The sequence below is a fragment of the Brachycentrus maculatus genome, unplaced genomic scaffold, assembly GCF_059751285.1.
Source record: "Brachycentrus maculatus isolate JH-2025_06_01 unplaced genomic scaffold, ASM5975128v1 h1tg000120l, whole genome shotgun sequence".
In the NCBI taxonomy this organism is placed as follows: Eukaryota; Metazoa; Arthropoda; class Insecta; order Trichoptera; family Brachycentridae; genus Brachycentrus; species Brachycentrus maculatus.
In genome coordinates, this window is record NW_028280873.1 from 591,530 (window position 1) to 615,179 (window position 23,650).

At 33.1% G+C, this 23,650-nt stretch overlaps 1 protein-coding gene across 6 annotated transcripts in view; it reads left to right on the forward strand.

Annotated features, from left to right (window-relative positions):
• The window catches only part of Ypel (Yippee-like), a 190,374-nt gene that overhangs the window by 118,562 nt on the left and 48,162 nt on the right, over positions 1–23,650 (forward strand). For 3 of the 6 annotated variants that reach the window (XM_088259793.1, XM_088259794.1, XM_088259792.1), the window contains 2 exons: positions 1,001–1,185; positions 4,284–4,441. In XM_088259793.1, the coding sequence (XP_088115919.1) occupies positions 1,098–1,185; positions 4,284–4,441 (246 nt within the window). In that variant the 5' untranslated portion in view covers positions 1,001–1,097. The remainder of the gene's footprint in view (positions 1–1,000; positions 1,186–4,283; positions 4,442–23,650) is intronic. The other 3 variants (XM_088259790.1, XM_088259791.1, XM_088259789.1) reach the window with 1 other exon arrangement.

Here is a 23,650-nt window from a genome sequence, read left to right on the forward strand (position 1 = left end):
TACCCACAGATTGTCTAATTCTAATATTAGGTTTTGATTAAGTTATGTCATGTCTTTCTTGGGTATCTTTGTTTTACTCTTCCCAAATACTTAGAGCTTCTTTTAATCGTGATAGTGCCTTAATCGAAATATCGACTCTGGCATACTTTGTCAAAACCGCGGTCCGTCGATATAACGACGATGACGCCAGTGTATTTTGGCGGTCGAACTGGGAGGTCTTGAAGCATAAAATGTTACAAAAAATATGGAAAAATGTTTTATTTTAGTAGTTTCATATCTTCTCCACTAATATCAGAAAGAGATACTAAAATTGATCAGTATTTGAGAAAGATGTCGTTGATTTTGTACACATAAAAAAAGGATAAATTTTGCAATAAAACATCACACAATTTTAGCATACATACATTTAAAAAAATCTCAGCATTAAAACGGTAAACCATTCTTTCTTCGTCTAAAGAATCCACATAGCCAGAAATCCAACTTTAGGTCAATTTTCGGACTTTTTAAAATCGTTTTTTTAGATGGAGTAGCATTTATTATTAACCTTGCTTATTGTGTTCAAGGTTTATACGAGTAGATCATTACAAAGATTTTTGTTTCTTCTAGCTAAAAATGTTTTATTTTAATCTGTTCTTTAGAACAGGAGGAATAATCTAGTGTGGGCCAATCAGGAACTTTTTAGCATATGCTCATTGCTGGGAGGAAATCACGTAAAACTCCTCAGGAGAACCCGAACTGTCGTCAACAGATCTTCCGTTCCAATAGAAGAGGGTTCGGCATTTTGCGTTCTAGCTTGATTTATGGTACCAATGTCCTTCACTATTTTTATCATGTATGATACCACTTCTCGTGAGAGTTCCTTAGAACTATCACGGATCTGATATCGGATAGGCCTTCATTCAGACTCCTGCAAGGCGTCTCTAGCTGTTGTCTTTGAAAACCATTTTTTGTCCAGCACAGTTTGGCAGTGTTTCTGATTCGGCTTGTCTCTTGCTTGCAGGATTGTCTCGGTCGGCAGTGCGGGTGCGGGCGGCAGGGGCGCGGCGGGCGGATGGTGCGCGCGGCAGCTGGCGGCGGCGGCGGGTGGCGCGCGGCGCATGTGGCAGGCGGGCGGCGCGGCGGCGTGCTGCCTGTACGGCCTGGCGCGCGGCCGGCGCCGGACGCAGAGCTCTCCAGTCACCGTAGGTAATTACCATTACGTCTTACATCCTACTGCTCCTCACGATGTGATGATGACCACCACCATGGACCATGAAAGACGGCTGAATCCATCAGCACAGGTTCTTCTTTCCCCAACTATCCATACTCATAATGACCGAATCTCTAGTTAGGAGTAGTATAGGACGTAGAGCTCTCCAGTAGGTTATTACCATTACTGCTCTGACACTAGGGATGACCATCAGGAAAGAAACCTTGATCCATCGCCACAGGTTCAACATTCCATCACCATTCATACTTATTAATGACCAGACCTCTAGCTAGGAGTGGTCTCGGACGTAGATCTATCCAGTAGGTAATTACCATTAGAGCTTCTACTGCTCTGTCATGAGGGATAACCACAAGCAAAGAGGGCTTGACCTATCGGCACAGGTTCTCCTTTCCCCAGCCATCTATACTTTGAATGACCGGAATTAGGAGTAGTGTCGTACGTAGAGCTTCTTCAGTAAGTAATGGCCGTTACAGCTACTCCTGCTCTTTCAAGAAGGATGGCCATCAGAAAAGAGGGTTTGAACCATCGCAAAGGTTCTTTATACCATCACCATCCATATTTATAATATATTTATCTCTAGTTATAAGTGGTTTCGGACGTAGAGCTGTGCTTTCATGAAAGAGAACCGCCAACAAACAGAGCTTGACCCATCGCAACAGGTTCTCCTTTTCATCACCATCCATATTTATACTGACCGGACCTATAGTTAGAAGTGTCGGACGTAGAGATCTCCAGTAGGCACTTACCATTACAGCTTCTACTGCTCTGTTATGAGGGATCACCACCAGCAAATAGGGCTTGACCCATCAGCATAGGTTTACCTTTCCATCACCATTATATATTTATAACGATCGGACCTCTGGTTAAAAGTGTTGTTAAACGTAGAGCTCTCCAGTAGGTAATTCCCATTACAGCTCCTTCTGTTTTGTCACGAGGGATGACCACCAGTAAAGAGGTCTTGATCCATCGGCACAGGTTCTCCTTTCCATCAATCTATCCATATTATATGACTGAAGTCGTGTCTAGTTTGATTCTCCATCACAGGTTGTGGTTTCCATAACGATCCACCTTCTTTTATACACCTGTAGTCTTCGGAATCAAAAAACTCGAAACTGTTTGAAAGTACTTCTTATTTCTTTACTTAAAAACCTTGGAAGAAATGTCGTAGTCATACTAGCGTGTTTGTCAAACATTTTGCGACTTTGCAGGTTTGCAGTTCTAAACGTCCCATTTCTCAACAAGCTGTAACTGCCAGACAATGATTTGTTATTTCATCATCATCCATAGTCTGTAGCTATGCTAGTGCATCTAACTCTTGTTAGTGATGGACCTAACATAGCCGTAGTTTCGACTGACATATGTCGCTATTTCTCAACATACTATAGCTACCAAGACAATGATTCATTATTTTATCATCTTCCATTGTCTATTATGCTGCATATAACTATTGTTAGTGGTAGACCTGACATGGTCATAGTTTCGCCTGACACAGATCGTAATTTCTCATCATGATGTCGCACCACGACAGTGGTTCATTATTTCATCTATCCATAGTCTATAGCTATGCTGGTGCATATTACTCTTCTTAGTGGTGGACCTAGCGTAGCCATAGTTTCGTCTGTCATAGGTCGCCGTTTCTCAACATGCTATAACTACCAGACAATGATTCATTATTTCATCATCGTCCATAGTCTATAGCTATGTTGGTGCATATTACTCTTGTTACTGGTGGACCTACATAGCCATTGTTTCGCCTGACATAGATTACTATTTCTCAATAAGAAGTATAATATTTCTATTTATTTTCACCATTGAAGACATCAATATTCTTGGTTTGACTGTTAATTGACACGACTTATTTTTAGTTACTAACTGTTACAAGAACAGGTCATCGATTGCATATGGACGTTATTAATTTATCTACATTGTGTAGCTAAATTTAATTTTGCTACTGGGCTTTGATTTCTATCGACTTTAGGATGTCGAATCTGCTTATCGATCAGTTAAAAAAAAAAGATATTCGTTTGAAAATGCCATAATATAACTAGGCGAAACAATTGTCACAGTATTAATTTTGTATGTGTTTTTGTTAATAAAATACAACTTAGTAGACTTAAAAAATCTGTGTTTGATTTCAAATTAATACATAAATTATTAGTTAATATCAATAAATGGTAACGAAAGTAAAATGAATAAATATTTTATTGTTTTTACTATCGAGTAGTAGTAATTTTAGAATTAACTGCTCTTCGAAGGTAAAGTATTAACTTTCGTATGAAATCTTAGCCCAGGAAGTTTAATGCGGTAATTAATGTTCCTTTTCCATCAGATAACGCTTTTACCATTCCCCATACTCGCAGTCTCTTTGATAACTTGGATTACAGTCCACAGCTTGTTACGCAATCGCTTTGACATTTTGCATTCAATCGAATCATTGATTACTATCCAGCAAAAGACCTTCATAACTCTGCTTTAGGCGACTAATTAGAGTAAACTTCATAAATCTACTTTATATAGGGCTTTTCGATAGCAATGATACAATTTCAAATGATCAAAATGGCAGCACTGTTTATATTTTTTTTGGAGTTTCTTATGTTATTTGTGTTCAGTGGGTTATGCCATGTAATTATGGAACCACACTATTCAAATTCTTGGAAGTTCTATATATATGAACCAATTTCGAAACGTTGTTCTTGAATCGTTAGAATTTCACTAGAATCGTCTATTGTTGAGATGAAAAGAAGTTTTTTTATTGAGCAGAAAAACAAGTATTTGGACACACTCAAAATGTTGTAAATAATAATGATTGATAAAAAAAACGTCTGAGTTTGGGGAAGGGAAAGGGGAGCAGCCATATTATAACAGGTCTTTTTGGTCTTCGTGAGTTCCAAGATGTTAGGCAGGATGCCTCCCTGAGCGATGGTCACGCCGGTAATACATATTTTGGTCTCCCAATCGACATGATGCTTGACTTTTCCGATCATGCCGAGTCATGATCCGCATTGGTATTTTTCTAAATGGCTGTCGATTTTCCTGTGTGTGAAGCCTTTCTTCATTCTTCCGACGGTTGCAGTTGAAGCAGTCGCGACGGGGGCGGGCGGTGCGGGAAGCGGGAGTGGGGGCGGCACGATGGTGAAGACTTTTCAGGCCTACTTACCGCCCTGCCATCGCACTTACTCCTGCATACACTGCCGAGCCCACTTGGCGAGCCACGATGAGCTAATCTCGAAGGTAAGCAACTTAACCCTACTACTTCTGCGTTCCTGTCGCCCGGCATTCGTTTAGCACAACGTTTTGATTTTATTTATCATTTTATTTTTTGTTAAATATATTTTTACATATTATGATTTTTTACATATTATGAATACATTCAGTTATGAATTCTTAATCATAGTTAAAAGGTTTTTTTTTCCTGAGACTCACCAAGCCACTTTATGTGTCTTGTCGGTGGAGTTCTTTTTACATACGTTATTCATTATTTTTATATATTTCAATATAATATACATACAAAAAAGAAAGAAAAAATTAAAAATTAAAAACCTTATCAAAGTGTTAACAAACGTTATAATAATAATAATTTTAGATAATTTATATAGTGCCATTTTCGTAAAATTACTAAATGTATTATCTTAAAGGCTTCAGGCGTTCAATAAATAAATAAAAATTCTACCCCTAGGGCGCTTACCTGCGATTGAAATGGGGTAAAGAGATAGCGGAAATGATTTACTAAATATACTCGAATAGATGCATTTTTTTCTAAAGATCATCTTACTCTCACTGTTTGTAGCTACTGGTGGAAGAGCATTCCACGCCATCGGTTCAACAGCAAAGGCACAAAGTTGTAATATGCGTGATAAACACATTCTTTCGGTGAATTTGGTGCATTATTCTGGGTTTATTGGTTGAAATCGATACGAGGTGGTGATAATTTAATTTGAATTTTGATATACTTACTGATGAAATGTGACTACACGTTTACGTATTACGTTCAAGATTATTACTTTGTTGGATACGGTGGTGGGAAGTCTTAAGTAGACTACACTGGATTTCAGTTATATTTCATTTATTTTTATTGATTGATTCGGCAGTCACTTTTCGGTAATATCTATCAATTTTTAATTTACTATTTACTTGATAAATACCACTATATATAAAAAAATCACACTATATATTGTGACATGTATTTCGATGGATTCCGCATTATTTTCGGTGTTTGAAATATATTTGTAATTTGAATTCATATTCATATTTCGTGTGTTTTTAAGTGTACTATAATACATCCCTAATAAATTAAGCTTTATCTCGTATTCGGTTATGTTTATTAAACATAACTATTTTATTTCATCCATTGTTTTAAAAGTATTTTATTCGGGAAGCTCACAGACTTACGAGTTTATTAATTGTCGTAAATTAATCCTAGTATAATATGATTGAGCGAAATATTGGTATTATTCTCGGTATAAATTAATTATACGACGAATTAGTAATATATGTATCCGATTAATTAATGTTGTCGTGGTTCGTTAGTTACATTCAGAAATCATAACCGATAATACTGAAAACACGCTCCAGGTATATTAACTAACTAACTTACTAACCATCACGCCGCTTCCCCGCAGGGGTAGGCAGAGAGAATAGAGCGCCACACCACTCTGTCCTTGCAAACATTCTTCGCCTCTTCCACGTTCATGCATCTCCTCATACATACCCGCCGATTGTTACGACCCCTAACCTGACCACTTTCAAGTATTTGGCATACCTGATCGTGCCATGTTTTTCTCGGTCTTCCTCTGCTTCTTTTCCCGCTAACATTCGCCTCATAAATTTGTTTTACCGTTCTTTCCTCACTCATTCGTTCTACATGTCCAAACCATCTCAACACACCTTTCTTAATTTTATCGATAATGCTTATCTCAGCTTTGCATTCCTTCCTTATTTCACTATTCGTACATCTATCATACATCGTTTTGTCGCACGTTCTTCTGAGAGATCGCATTTCGACTGCATTCAGTCTACTTTCATCCTTCTTTTGCCAACTCCATGTTTCACTTCCATACATTAGAGTTGGAACCAGGACTCCGTTGTGCACTGCCAGTTTAGCTTCCGCTGATAGGTTTTTATTTGCTGTAACTGATATACTAATCCTATAAAACGTACAGACAGACATTTAAATATCAATTTTCATTCGTCTTCATTATCTTGCCATCCATGTTTACTAATCATTTTCACTTCAAGAGTAAACTAAACTAACCATCGTGTCGAAAAAAAATATGCCAGTCTCTTTTGTGGGTAGAAAGTCATTGTCCTTGTGTGACTTTGTCATTTTCATTTCAAAAGTGAACAAGGACTTGTCTGAACACTTCATTTTCAAAGGCCAATTAGGATAACTTTCTTTTTGCTAATTTTCATATTGGCCATACAAACGGGCCACTATTTATTCAAAAGTATGAATGCCATCAGTCGTTGTTCAGATCCACTTTTGGTTTTCATGTCGTCGCACGCTAAATAGTCAATTGTCCTTTCTTGAATGTTTTTCGCAGATACTTTGTGGCACATTTTATAAACTTCATCTCATTCCTCGAGATTCAACATTCATTTACGATTTTCGTGGAAAGTAATATTATAAAAATAAAATAATATTTTGCCACTAAACGTTAATTAACAAAACATGTTGTTTGAAGAAAATAAGTAGGTATGGCCGTATTTTATTGAATATTGTTTAAATATGTATAATTTTTTTTAATCTTTATAAAATTAAACAACTCTGTTTTAACCACTTTTTTATTATTAGTACTCTTTAACCTACCGGTTTCGACAAGAACCTTGTCATCATCAGGGTTTATGAAATTCTAAAACATAAAATACTCATAATTAATTACATTCCCTTACCAAAAACTTCCACACACTCCGTAAAAAATCCTAAATGTTAGGTTAAAGTGTACTAATATTTAAAAAAAATGGTTAAAACAAATTTGTTTAATTTTATAAAGTCAATTGTCCATTCGTTCGCTTAAAAAAAGTTAAAATAGTAATAATAATTTCGTATAATGTAGACAGGCCATTTTCGTAATATACTACCCTCAAGGGCGTTTCACTGTGATTAAATTATAGAAATTATTTATCAAACGAATTATTTTTAATTTTTTTCCAAAGGTTATTTCATTCTGACAATCATACTGATTCTCACTGCTTGGGCAGTGCATTATATGCCATCGGTCCCGCAACAGCAAAGCACGCTCGTTAAATTTAGTGCTCTGGTTGCGAGCTCGTAAGATCACTTTATCCATAGCAGTTGTTGTAGTCAATCGATGTGTGAGACGTCTATCAACCAATTCGCATGAAATGCACAGCTCTTTTAGATACTCTTTAACCATATTATGTATTAATTTTACATAAGCAGTCAGAGTTTATACTCTACTCTTTCGGGAAAGCGCAGCCAGTGCAAGTGGTGATGTGATGCAAATGAATTTATAAGTATTTAAATTCCATAAAAACGTCAAAACTTAATTATTATACATAGTAATTAAATAGTATTTATTCTTTAAAAAAGAAGAATTTGAATATTATTTAGATGTCTAAAAACCGGCCATAAAAGCAAAAAAATAATATTTAATGTGCTATTAAAAATAATAACGACGTACAACCAAGGTTAAATATGTATTTCGTTATAAAAACTCAAACAAAGTAATACCAGAGATTTTAGTTTTATACTGACGTTTGTTGGTGGACCTACATTTCATATAACAAAACAAGTATATATTTTTTCATCTTTTATTTTATTTGACCAGTTACCTGGTTTCGTCATTACTGACACCATCAGACTGCTCGCCGTTACCGAAATCACCGTGAAACAATAATATTCTGTTCTTTTTATACAACACATAAGTGTTTGTAATTTATTACGTTTTAATTAAGTTACCAGCGTCCTAGAAGTGATTTATCCATGAAAATGAAGTAATATAAATTGTTATTTTTTTCCATGGGTATTTAACGTCCATTATTGCTCTAACCAAACAACCGTTGGTCAACAACGATAACGGAGATCAATATTTTTGGTTGTTGATAAGAGAGATATAAATATTCTCAATATTATTCATATTTAAAGCATTTACTTTGTGGTTAGTCATTTTTACTTTTTTTTTTCAAAAATGTAAATTACATTAGTATATAACCACTCACCGAGATTTTTATGTCTACCGGTTTCGAGACGTACCCGTCTCTTCGTCAGGACAATCACTATCACTAATCAAGGGTGGTATTGTCTGCATGCTGTGGTAGTGATTGTCATGACGAAGAGACGGGTACGTCTCGAAACCGGTAGACATAAAAATCTCGGTGAGTGGTTACATACTAATATTATTTACATTTTTGTAAAAAAAATATGTAAAGATATAAAATTGATTAGATATACTCGTATATGTATGTATATACACTTTCAATTCCTCGTCATAATACATAATTTTCTAAAGTAATTCCTTTTATGTCCAAGCAGTTTGACTTCATGTGAAACATACACTCGTCTCTGATAACTTTCGAGAAACGTCTAAAACATTACTATCTGTCCTAAAGACCCTTAACTATCGATCGTATCGTCCTTTCTTGGTTTCCTTTTCTTCTCCCCCCTCAACTCCTCACCAGATCCTTCTTATTTTGCAGTCCTGAATTTCGCCAATTTACAGTTTCATTAATTTATAATGTTCCAATTGTTTCGTTCATTCATACTATGATTGTTTGTAATTTTTGTTTTTTTTTTCACGTTTATATGGGATGTTTTAGATTGTTTTTCGTTTTTGATACTTAAAAATAATACACCAGAATTCGTTCAAACTTGTTATTATTACTATTCAATTAAAGAAGAGTTTAAATTGTTATTTTTTAACAATAACCATAACAGTAAGTGCCCACCATCCACTTCTTCACATTCATTTAGCCTGGCACTGATTTTTTTTTCTTCATTTCATTCAAACCATTATCCGCACCCGATGGTGCATAGGGCACTGCATAATATAAACGCAGTGTTATCTTGATCACTAATCAACACATGGAGGAAAGGTGATCAGCCCTCCGCTTCAGGTACCAGTCCAGGGTAATATTGAATAAATATTAGAGTGAAAAAAATCACTTATTTATTATTATGGGAATTGAACCCGGGACCTCCAGAACGGTAGCCGAGCGTGTTGATTATTACACTATGGAGGCGGACAAAATATATATATATATATATATATATATATATATATATATATATATATATATATATATATATATATATATATATATATATATATATATATATATATATATATATATATATATATATATATATATATATATATATATATATATATATATATATATATATATATATATATATATATATATATATATATATATATATATATATGTATATATATATATATATATATATATATATAGAAAATTTATATATATAAATATATATATAAATATATATATATATAAATATATATATATATAAATATATATATATATATATATATATATATATATATATATATATATATATATATATATATATATATATATATATATATATATATATATATATATATATATATATATATATATATATATATATATATATATATTCATTTATTGTTTTAATAGAGATTGGTTTTTTCATGAGATCGATGAACTAAGGATTTTTTTTACATTTTTAAAGAGGAGTGCTTTATTCTGTCTCCATAAATATAACTTTCGCCTCGTTGAAACGCTGAAAAGGGTTTTGACACCACTTCGATGCCATTTTTTCGACTCTTTTTTAAGTTAAGTCTAGCAGTGACGCCGGTTTTTGTTGTTATTTACTTTCTGCACTGTAATCTGTGAAATTTCTTAAGATACGGTTTCAGTTTTATACAATACGTACCTACTCAAAAGGTTGTTGCTTTCATCCGCGGAGTGGGGACGACTCGCGAGTGCAATGTCCTTGCAACTATAGACTAATACCCGACAGGTTCTTGTTTTTAAACCACAAATGCCTGCAGAGGGTGAAAATTAACAGTTAATACATTTTTTATGTCAACATTTTATATTTTTATGTAAAACGTACATAAATAAAACATCTTTTTAGTGTATAAACGATTTAATAAATAAAAACATTAATTTACAACATTTCGAGTGTGTCCAAATACTTGTTCACAAAATCTGCATCATCTCCAATTACAGGAGTTATTTTCATATTATTTTTTGACATCTCATCAAAGATGAAGAAGAATATGTAAGTCTGGGCATTTACGGGGCTACACAACTCAAATTCTTGGAAGTTCTATTGGGTTGATGCAAAAGTTTTGACCGTTTTTTACATATATTTTATTTTTATTTTTTTTTGTTTCTCTATTATTTAGTTAATGAATTATATAATTTCCATCAGTTCTTATAACCTTCTCCTATCTTTCTATCAACTTATTAATACCAGAAGTATAAAATTCCGTGGATTTTGATGCGAAAAATGAAGTAAGGGATGTTTTTACCTGCTCTATTAAATAATTTTTTTCATCATTTAAATTTTTTTGCAGTGGTCGGAATAAATGAAAATCAGATAGAACAAGATCAGGAGAATTCAGTGGATGCTTGATAACATCCCAATTTAACTCATTTAGCTTGTGTTAGGTCATCATAGCCACATGTGGTCGCGCGTTGTCGTGATGAAACACTCCCCCTTTTCTGTTTACCAATTCTGGTCTATCCTTTTGAAAGTCCATGTTCAATTTGGATAATTGCTGACAATATTGTTCTGCTGTACTTGTCTTATTGTGTTCCAAGAGTTCAAAATACACAATACCCTTATTATTCCACCAAACACAAAGTATAACTTTTTTATGGATTTCGGCCTTCGAAGTTGTTAATGGGGCTTGTCCAGGTATAGTCCAATGTCTTTTTCTTGTCACGTTGTTGTACACGACCCATTTTTCATCTTCCGTCACCAAACGATGCAAAAAAGGTTCATGTTTTTGTCTCGCTCTCAAATCAACGCGCGTTGAAACACGATCCAATAAATTGGCAGCCGACAATTGATGAGGTATCCAAACGTCGTACCGCGAAACCATTTCCACACGCTTCAAATGTCTTAATACGGTTGTTTGGTTGATTCCCATCATTGACACAATCTCCCTGATTGTTAGACGTGGATTGGTGTCAATTATGACTTTTAACTTGTCGTCATCAGACTTCAATGGCCGCCCGGTACGTGGTTTATCAATGAGTGAAAAATCTCCAGATCGGAATTTTGCAAACCATCTTCGTACCTGTCGAACTTTGATGACATCTGCTCCATACACTTCACAAATGTTTTTGGTTGCCACACTTGCGGTATTGTCTTTACGGAATTCATAAAGTAAACAATGACGTAAATTCACTTTATCGAACGACATTTTGAAAAAATACAATGGGTTATTACTGTACTCTGGCTAGGCCAAAACTAAATAGAAAGTAGAGGGAAAGCATCCTTTATACAATGGAATCATAAAAATGAAGATACTTTTCATAATTTATGAAAAAAAAATTTTTTACCTGGGATCATAAAAAACGGTCATTACTTTTGCATCAACCCAATATATATATGAACCAATTTAGAAACCAGCCTATGAAAGTCGTCAGCCCCGTAAATGCCCAGACCTCCATATTCTTCTTCATCTTTGATGAGATGTCAAAAGATAATATAAAAACATTAATCTTGTGTTGTATTGTAGATGCAAGTGTTTTATAGCTATAGGAAAAAAATTGTCCCTATGGATTTAAAAATAATAATGTTAAAAAATAAGGGACAGTCCATTTTATACCTTCTTATGCATCAAATATTATTGTAAATGTATTCATTTTTTTTTTCATTTAGTCCTTTCGATTTTAATCAACCGAAATCCTTTTGAAGTACTAATATTGTGGTACGCTGTTTAATCGAATACTATAGTTGTAAATTGTAACAAAACCGCTAAATTATATGTATTTTAGCCGATAGGTTTCATAATTGAAAGCTTCAAAACCAGTTGAGTGGAGAATATGATATAGCGGTTTTGTACAACATTCGTTATTCTGCCTTTGATTTATAAATTTATTACCATTTTCGTTAAATACCTTATTTAGTCAACAATATTTTCACATTTTCCTACACATATAAGTGGAAAGTATGGTGTTGATACTCAATCATCCTCGATTTCAGGCTTCATTTGATGATTTACGTAATTCATAACAATACTGAACAATACAAAACTTCTATTAAATATTTATATCACCAAAATCGGCTGATATAAAACGTTCGTAACGTAAATTGTGACACATATCGCTCACTCCTTTCAAGAACGTCATAAATCAAAAATCTACAATTTTCAGTTGTGCATGTTTTCGGAATGCCCATAAAATGTAATATATACCAGCAAAAGAGGCATATTTTTAACTTAATATTTACCCGCTACATGGCAGAAAGTGTTGTTTTGCATTTTTAAGAAAATGTGTTGTTTAATTATTTTTTAATATAAAATATAAATATTTTTTAAATGAGAAAAACCTTCAGGTTTTACCTAAAAAGATCTGTTGCACTGTAAAAAGTTTAATAAGTGGCTTGATAATTATTTTTAATACATTGTATTATATTTTTAAACTTTAAAAACGTTCTCCTGAAAAATCAAGTTTTTTGATTTATGACGTTCTTGAAAGGAGTGAGCGATATGTGGGGAATGCAATATGTGAGACAAAAAATTCAAGCCACGCTGTTATAAATACTTTCGCCACCCTTCATGACAATCGGGCACGAACGTGCGCAATTATTCGGTAAAAATAATATTTATCTTTAAAATGAAAATTTTGCGATCATTTTTCACCAATCCAACTAAGCATTTTATTTAGCGTAGAGTGTGATCCTGATTATTTCTTAAATGCTATGTGCTATTTGATGAAATATGTTTCAATGCTTATTAAGTTACCAACTTCCTACAATATCCACTTAATGCAGTGCATGAGCACCGCGGGATATAATGAAGCCATTGTTGTCTCTGCTAATATTAATACAATGGGTGTTCTAAGGTTGATAACTTCCGATACGACAATGTAACCCTCGTGAGAAAGGTCCTGAATCCTCACTCCTTATTTGAAGCGTGGCGACGTTAAAAGGACACGAATCTAATTCATCGAACCTAAGTAAAGAAGTTTTTTTTTTTTAATTATTTTCAAATCGATGTTTTGGGTCGATATTTATACCTTTAAAACAATATTGACCTCGTGCAAGGTTACGAAAGTTAACATCAAGTTACTGGGATTTTGTCTATCTTCTTCTTCCTTGTTCCATCCCAACTTATCGTCTTTGTAGACTATTGGAGTCAGCTCTCCTCGTTCTCAGGTTGTAGGTTCTTCTATCATATACAACGTCACCTAGGCCATGCCTTCGAATCATATTATTTTTCTGTAGCATCCATGAATTCCTTGGTCTTCCTCTAGATGTCTTTCGAGAAAGATCCATGGCGATCGCCTGGTTTACAATATGTTCAGGTTATCTTCATCCTATGTGCCCATACCATCTCGATTGCCTTCCTCTGCCTTATTATTGATGTCAGTTATACCCAGGCTTTCACGAATGCATGAACTATTTATTTTGTCTCTAAGGGACACTCCAGCTAACCATGTAAGCATTCGCATACGGCTATAGTGTGAGTATATAATCACTAATTGTTTCTCGCTAGATAACAAACGAAATTAATTTGATTTGCGCAATAACGAATGCGCCTACATAATATGTGGGTAATGAATATTATTTTACAGTCTGATTCTCCAAGCACGCCGACAGTAGTCTCAAGGCGATTCAGTAATATCGTGAACAGTAAGTACCCGTACATACTTTAGTTCAATATGTAGATAATATGGATATGGATATATGCAAACAGGAAGTCTTAGTAGTACGATCGATCATTGCAGTGGACCATATAATTCTCTACATATTGCACTTGCTTCTGCGATAGCCATTTAAGGTTCACAATATCTCATCTGTGGTCTCAATCTAGTGGATTGGTTTGCAGCATCAAATGACACCTACTTCGCTATTTCGGTCTATTATGCACCACCCTCTTCAGCTCCTTATACGTTGAACAGCCCGTATCCTCGTACAAGTCGCAAAGATATTCGCGGAGTGGGCGTCCTCTGGCGTTTGTTCCCTCGATCGTTCCCTCTTTTACTAGGTGCAGGAAACCCTCCTGTCGTCACACGTGACCGATCCATTTGGCGCGTCTCTTCGAGATAGTTGCAAGTAGGTGCCTTCCTTCTTTGTTTATTCGTAGTACCTCGTCGTTCGAGATGTGGTCTCCCCAGGATATCTCTAGCATTCTTCTATAGGTCCACATCTTGAACGTATTCAGCCTATCCTTATCTCTTTCAGGTAAGCACCATGTCTCACAGCCATGCAGTAACACACTCCACACATATGTTTTGACAAGAAGTTTGTGTAATTTCAGATCTATATTCTCAGATTGGAAGATTATAATATATAAGATACGAATTTATCCTGCCGTTGAAACTCTGTAATAGTGTTGACGTGTGTAGCGTAGTTCATCGTATTGAACATAATTAAATCTAAAAACCTTAATTGAATCAAAGCCTTCGAAAAGGGGGACACTTATTGAGTGTTGTCAATATGAAGTGGTTCACTAAGTTCTATTATATTATACTGTAACATATTTTATGTCCTATCTTACATGTCATTCCAACTATAATTCAATAAACTTATTAATATTAGTTCAACAAAATGAAATAATTGTATTTGAGAAATCAACTGCCTGGTTCGGGAGTCGAACCTGGGACCTTTCGGGTGTCATGTCCACTAACTAACTGAGTTCATAGGATAATTAATCATTCCTATTCGATTGTAATCATTATGTCACCTCACCCACCCACAGATGGCGGCCAATCCTTTTACCTGTTTATTTTTTTGTAAAACGTTTTAGCATTTTAACCAATGCATAATTCGCACATAATAATAATAATAATAATAATAATAATAATAAAACCCTTATCCGCACCCCAATAGTGCATAGGGCACTGTGTCATATAAACGCAGTGTTATCTTGATCGTTTACACATGAAGGAAGGGTGATCAGCCCTCCGCTTCAGGTACCAGTCCATGGTAATATTGAATAAATATTACAGTGAAAAAATCACTTATATTTATTTTACTCCCCTTGGGAATCGAACCCGGGACCTCCAGAACGGTAGCCGAGCGTGCTGACCATTACACTACGGAGGCGGACAAAATTAATGAAATTCTGTAACTTACTACTGTTTCATTGTACTAATATGATTTGTTTAAATTATACTTAGTGAAAAAATAATTTATTGAAAATATTCAGGAATCAGACTGTGTTTTCTTGCGGCACTTAAGTAATACGGCAAACCATGCATGCCGCTCTATGGCGGCACTGGAGTGCTAAGGATTAAACTATTATAAAGTTTAAACCAGAGAACGGGTATTATAAATACTGGCACATTTTATTTTGGTTAATTTAGAGATATTAATAATTAACTGCAGGTATCCCGGCCAACGTATTTTATGTAAAATAATAATCTCGTCTTTCACCAATTTCAGATAATTTTATTTACTAGATTTATATTTTCCACTGACACTTCGTGATGGAATTGCATTTTTAATATATTATTAGATTAAAACCAATATTTTTGGCTTTTCCACTTTATTTTTATCTGACCAGCGACCGGGTTTCGTCGTTACCGACATCATCAGACTGGTGGGAGGCCATACAAATTGTTATGTTACTGCCTTGTTTTATATATGTTACTGCCTTGTTTTATATATAACATAACAATTTGTATAGCCTCCCACCAGTCTGATGATGTCGGTAACGACGAAACCCGGTCGCTGGTCAAATACTGGTCAAACATCAGACTGGTGGGAGGCTATACAAATTGTTATGTTACTGCCTTGTTTTATATATGTTACTGCCTTGTTTTATATATAACAACAATTTGTATAGCCTCCCACCAGTCTGATGATGTCGGTAACGACGAAACCCGGTCGCTGGTCAAATAAAAATAAAGTGGAAAAGCTAAAAATATTGGTTTTAATCTAATAATATATTAAATTTTATTTACGTTTAAATCAAGAAATGGGACACGTAAAATAATCAAAAAAATCAAATCGTCTTTGATTTCTCGTCTCCTTAATTACATTAAAAAATAAACTTCTTGATTGCAATTATTTTGTTACTACTTTGACTGTTGTTTATGACAAGGTTTTATTTTATAATAATAACAACAACAACAATATAAAAGTCTGGAAAAACTTTCTTTGTTATCCTACCATATAATTTACTATTTTCTTTTATTTCCTTCTCTTAATTAAATTGTTTACGTCAGGAAAAAAAACACCTTTGTACGGAATTATGCGTCACTTTAGAGCTTAGTTGTTTTACTACCGGTGGATTCAGAGGAAAACACTTTTGTCATCTCATTCCTCGAGATTCAACATTCATTTACGATTTTCGTGGAAAGTAATATTATAAAATAAAAATATTTAAGTGTATATATATTTATATATATATATATATATATATATATATATATATATATATATATATATATATATATATATATATATATATATATATATATATATATATATATATATATATATATATATGTATATATATATATATATATATATATATATATATATATATATATATATATATATATATATATATGTATATATATATGCATATATATATGCATATATATATGTATATATATATATATATATATATATATATATATATATATATATATATATATATATATATATATATATATATATATATATATATATATATATAATATATCTATATATAAATATATATATATCTATATATAAAATATATATATATATATATATATATATATATATATATATATATATATATATATATATATATATATATATATATATATATATTCGCCACTAAACGTTAATAAGCAAAATAATTTGTTTGAAGAAAAAAAGTAGGTATGGCCTTATTTTATTAAATATTGTCCAAATATAAATATATATTTATATTTGGACACGCAGATATAAGAGTTTATATCTCGTAGGTACTATAATTAGAGATGAAAAGGGTGTTGATTGGGCTAGATACCGGATATCCGACGAAGCTATTCGGATGGGAGTTGTACTGGACCCTAAGAACGATATATCGTCCTTAAAGTCAAAATCAGTTCACAATATTTTGAGTGTGTCCAAATCTGGGTTTGTCCTCTAAGGTGTTATTTTATATTGATATCCCGACATAGGTTAATCAGCCTATGATAGTTCTTCATGTATGAGATGTCAATAACAATACAATAATAATAATACAAACTACGGTAAATGCGTAAAAAATGTACGCAGTAAAGAAGGCATTTATTCATTAACGACTAATGCATCATTTTATTTTCTCTGATAATAAAATGAGGCATTAATAATTATTAAATAAAATGCCTTGATGATAGAAACTCAATCTTATTTTTATAAAAAATATAACATATTCTGGAAGCTAATAAATTAAAAGAGAATATGCATATTATGTTTTAAGAGAATCGGAAAAGAAGGAATCTACCCTTTGTAAATCCATTTTACAAACGGTAGATTTACTTTTTACGACTCTCGTGTTTAAATCCTTGTTAACTGTTTACTATGGTTGCCTTTTACCGTTTTGTCTTATTTACTTTTTACTGAAATTAAATTATATTAAATTTTAATGTAATTTAAATTTAATTTTAACAAACTACTCAGGCAAAAGTGGTTGGATATAGAAGCAGAGGAAGAGCGAGGAAAACTTGGCATGATATTTCAAAAGTTGAAAGTGGTCAGGTCAGGAGTCAGAATAACCCTCCGGTTTGTGTAAGGAGATGCATGAATGTGGAAAAAGGCGAAGTTTGGTTTGCAAAGACAGATTGGTATGGCGTTCTATCATCTCTGCCTTCCCCGGCGGGGAGCGGTTTGGTGGTTAGTTAGTTAGTTAAAAAAAATATTATTGCATTTCTTACTTTGTCCAAAAATTAGGAGGTTTTAAAAAAAAATCTGCATTTAAATAAGACGCTTTCGATATGGTTTATTTAAAACTAACAATAAGTAGCGTTTTATAAAAATATGTATTTTCATATTATCGTATATTCATATTCATATGTTCGTAAATATTATATTTTCATAGCACTACGAAAATCATTTTCATTGAAACCGATCAAATTATAAATTCTATGCGTTTATTTTTTATTTATTCTAAAGATGTGTCCAGCCGAGTGAGTTGGAAACAGGTTTTTACCGTTATTGAAAATGTCTTTAAGTAAATTAATTCAAGGACAAAACGTAAATATTAACTCGGGTATGCTGGTTATATTAATATTTTGTATTCGTTTTTTAAGCTTAAATTATCTATAAAAATATAATCCATTGAAAGTGATAGGTTATATTATACATACAAGTTATATGTTTTATATATATTATATACCGAAACATATATACCAGCTTGTTTATAGGAAAAACATGTAGAAATTTTAACATCCGATGTAAAGAGCATACAGGATGTCTAAATAATAATAATTACTCTGAATTTGCCAATCACCTATTAGAAGATAATCACTCATTTAATAAAAATTAAGGTCTAAATATATTACACACATGAAATAGAGGACTGAAATTAGATTACTTAGAAATATTAGAAATTAAAAAGGCAATTAATAATAATTTACAACTAATAAATACACAAGTAAATGATTTTCTAAAAGTCCGTTATTAAATATGTTTCCAATCACTCATCATCCCTGATCCCTTTTGACTGACTGCCAATCAACACAAAAAAAATAAAGCCACTTGAGATCTACCCAAGCTCATTTTCCTAACCGTCAAATATTTTGAATATTGTTAAGTAGATAGTGTTTTAGTATTATTCAGTCTTGATAAAGAAGCGGTTAGCTTTGAAACCGGTAGACATTATAATTAAGTTTTAAAAACATATTTAAAGTGATTTTTAAAAAGTTATATTTTATTTATTAAATAGAAAATCACAAAGTTAGTGCTTCAAATATAAATTATACAATTCATTTTGTTTGAGGAGACACTTTTATTAAGAGAATTCACCAAATATCCCAGTTTTCTGAATCAAATATGGTAATATGAATTGAAATTTTCATCACTCAGGAGGAAACAGTTGTGTAGTTCTCTTAATTATTCTTGTTCTTGTCTAATTAAGTGGACCTATATTTATTATTAAACTAAAAAAAGTGGTATTATATACGTATTTTATTTTTATATTCAAAGAGTTAAGCGTATACTTTGTTAGAAAACTAAATACGTTAGTTTTCCACGTTGTAGTACCTCGACCTTTCTGTTATTCCAACGTCGCCGGAGGTTATCTGATGTCAAATATCGCCCTGTCAATCATATTGGCTTTGAGTTAGTACTAGAGAGTGCTGTTGACTTAAATATGAATATTTATCGACTTCTCAGTCTATTCAGTGAATAAGTATTTTTTTTTAGATATTATAGGTGTCTCAACTTCATATGAAACATCTATCGTTTTAATATTAATGAAGATGAATGTCTGAGTATTCCAAAGCTTACGACCTGGCATTATAATGTCAAAATGATTAACACGACAGAAAACAAAAATACATAGAATGAAGTAAATCAAAAGACTACGACCTCAACTAGGATGAATGGGAGAACAATATTCTGACATGTAATAAAACTTAGTTTAACTTCCTAATAATAATAATAATAATAAAAATAATAAATTTTTATTCCAGCTAGACTAAGCGGTGGGTGCAATACTTAGTCAGCCATATACGTTTTACAACATTTTTTTTTATAAAATGAAATAAAAATAATGAAAAGAAACGGCGAAAGAAAAAAAATGGAGAGATGTAGATGACGATTAGCTCGCTGGCTGGACTGCGCTCCAGTGCCGCCACATGTCCAGCCCCCATCTGTGCTCCACAAGTCGCTTTATGATGAGGTTGGAGCTCTTCATCAGCCTCTCCCGGAAGCCTGCCACTCGGTGCCTTAACAGGCCATCCCAATGTTGTAGGCGTGCTGTGGCAAACATTCCACTCGCGCTGCAGTGTCGGGGTAACTTCATTAAAGCTCTGTAATCGTTATTATAGCATATTTTCATGTTCTTTAAGCTTTGTTGTGTAACCTTACACCAAAGCTCGCCAATAATTATTCAAACTCGATAAATTAATTAATAATAGGGAAACTATACATTTTACAGTTTTTCATTGATTGCCATAGATCCAAAGGTACGTGGATCGTTATACTGTGGCGACGATGTGTCAGATTAATGTCGGCCATCTCCAAAGTCCTACAGCCGTGAAATCATCCGCTCTCGTAACATTCGAACAAAGGCTTCGTATCTCGCTCGGAATACTTATTACGAAAATACAGTCCACTATTACTCGGCGAAACGATCTTATTATCGAGGTCCCTCGTTAAAAATGGAGATCGCGCCGGTTATATTTACTTTTACCGCCGTATATACGTATACTACGACAGTATGGCATTGTTGGATGGGGGAACTTATAACAACGTCTTGAACCCTATCAAAACAGTTCAGAGATCTATGTCACCAGTCTGATGATGTCGGTTACGATGAAACCCGGTCGCTGGTCAAATAAAATTTATGTGAAAAAAGCTTTATAGTTGACTTTTTATCCTATAGTTCAGAGAACAAAAATTAAACTCATTAAAGTCATAAAAAAACCTATCCAACAACTTTATTATTTTAAACATTCTAAGTACCAAAAGAGAAAACTATTAAGAAAAATAGCAATTCTTCAACAATTGATGGTTAAAAATACTTAATACTTAAAAAATATCTAATGAAAAGTTCATCTTCGAAATAGCAAAATTACTTTACAATACCAAAGTGCAATATCAAACAATTCCAACAGCACTTTAAGTATTTGGGAACCAAATACTTTTCTACAGGTATAAAAAAATAAGACGTTAAAAACCTAAAAAAAAATTTACTAAAATGAATTATATACATGTTGATCGAAGGTAAAAAAAATATGAAAATATATTATGTCACCCACAAACATAAACAATAAATAATAAGTGTAAGTCCCTCTCCAAGCATAAGAGACAAGTTTTTTTATTAGAGAAAACATCGTAGTAAATTTTAAGATTATGATGTTGAATTGTCCAGAAAATTAATTAAATTATTTAAAAAAAACTCTTGTAACTTTATTAAAAAAATAAAACAAAACAAAACAAAAAATGTATATAAAATTCTCAATTATAACATTTGAATGCTGACTGAAGATTCGTGAATGCAGGTCAGGTCAATCGGGCGCCTAGAATCGCTGACTGGCAAGCCAGTGTGCGTTTGTTTGGTCGCGGATTTTGCGGAGCCTGCGCAAAAATGTGCCGGAAATAAATATTTCGCTTCTGTCGTAATTACTTTTAGGCACTGGTACTTTTTGCGCGGGTGTGCAAAATGTGCCGGATTCTCGGGTATTGCGAACCAAACAAAAGCCACTCTGTTTGGTTATATTATATTGTACATACATGAATATTATTACGGGGCCTACTTTTGTGATGTTTTGGGATGGCTTCTCTACGTTTTGTGACAACGGGAGGTTTTATTATTATTAAACTGTCGGAGTTTACAAATCGTAATTATTTTAATTTACTACAACTAACTATCGGGATACAATTTAGTTTCACATTTTCTATAAATTTCCCAAATTAGTTCATCGAAAAATTGCTTTGCAAGAGAAGGTATGTCAGGAAGCCTAGATGCTTCTGTATCAGATCTGGGAATGCGTTGGAACAGCTTTTAATATAAATACTAACTAACTAATTATCACGCCGCTTCGCTGCATAGGTAGGCAGAGAGAATAGAACGCCACACTACCCAGTCTGTGGAAAAATTCTTTGCCTCTCCCACATTTACGAGTGTGCATCTCATTATACATTCCCTCCTATTATTCCGACTTTAGGCCTGACCACTGGTGAATCATTTGTTTGGATGTATGCAAAAAAAAGATTTCCCAAATCAATCACAGATAGCTCTAGTGAACTCAAGTGTTCAGTGTCACGAGATTAATGATATATGTAGGAGTTCAAAATTAATAAAATGAGTATTGTGGTTGTCAATCATGGGTAGAATAGTGAATGTTGCACGTGTGTAAGTGATCACTTAACCGGACTATGACAGGTCATAAGCCGAGTAAATACTCGCAATTTAATTGAACCCAAAACTCCCAGGAGGTAGGACAAACGCGCTTACCACTACACCACGGAGGCGTACAAATAAGTTTGCAAATCTACCATTTAAAAAAAAATAGCTTATTTTGCGACGTATTTTTATGTTTTTCTCCAGCTCATATGAACTGAATCCATACTCATTTTCCTCTTGTTTGTTTATTTCTTTAACGTCTCGTGTCGCCGTATGTGTTGGTTACGCCGACTGATACGACGGTCACGCTTGTTACATTGTCAATATTTTGATTACACATTCGTTTCGGATAACGAGTCTCGCATACGCCACATGCAATTGCCGATATCGTATCAATATTTGGAAAGATTAACGTAGATATTCATTAATCGGTCTGCCTGTGTGTTTATTAACTTCCAAGAAATGTAAAATCACCTCTCGGTGTATGAGATAATCAAAGTATCGTTATATTTATTGCATTATTTGCATAAAATATTTTTTTTGTCTTTTTGGGCGTTTGTAGTTTGGGTTGAACAAAATTCGTGTTTAGCTACTGCGCTGCAGGTCCTGGGTTCGATTCACAGTGGAGTGAAAATATTCGTAATTTTTCCCTCTAATATCATTCTGGACTGGTTATTTGAAGCGCAGCACTGATTACCTTCATATAGTTAACGATCAAGGTAACACAACGTCGATACGATGCAGTGCCCTATGCCCCATTGGGTGCAAATAATAATAAAAATAAAAATTTAGTTTCTACGCACATACTTAAAGTATCACCACGTTTGATTATTGCAATGAGAATATTATATATATATATATATATATATATATATATATATATATATATATATATATATATATATATATATATATATATATATGTAATAAAATAACTAGGTACCTACCTATACATTTTATTAAGTACTTACAAAAAGTACCTACATAAAACAGTTCTACCACCAGATGCCGCATGCGTCGCTCAGAATAAAACAAAAGACTTCCGATAATATTATTAACTGTCAGAATCAGATAGATAGATAGATAGATAGATATAAAAATTATTATAAAGATAAATTAAGAATAAACTTTAATTACAAAGCAACACATTGTTTATTTTATTATTATACACCCACTTTACATATTATTTACACTTAATTTTCAAAAGGAAAATATTACCACGTTATAAAACGACAATTTTGTTAATTGGAAATGG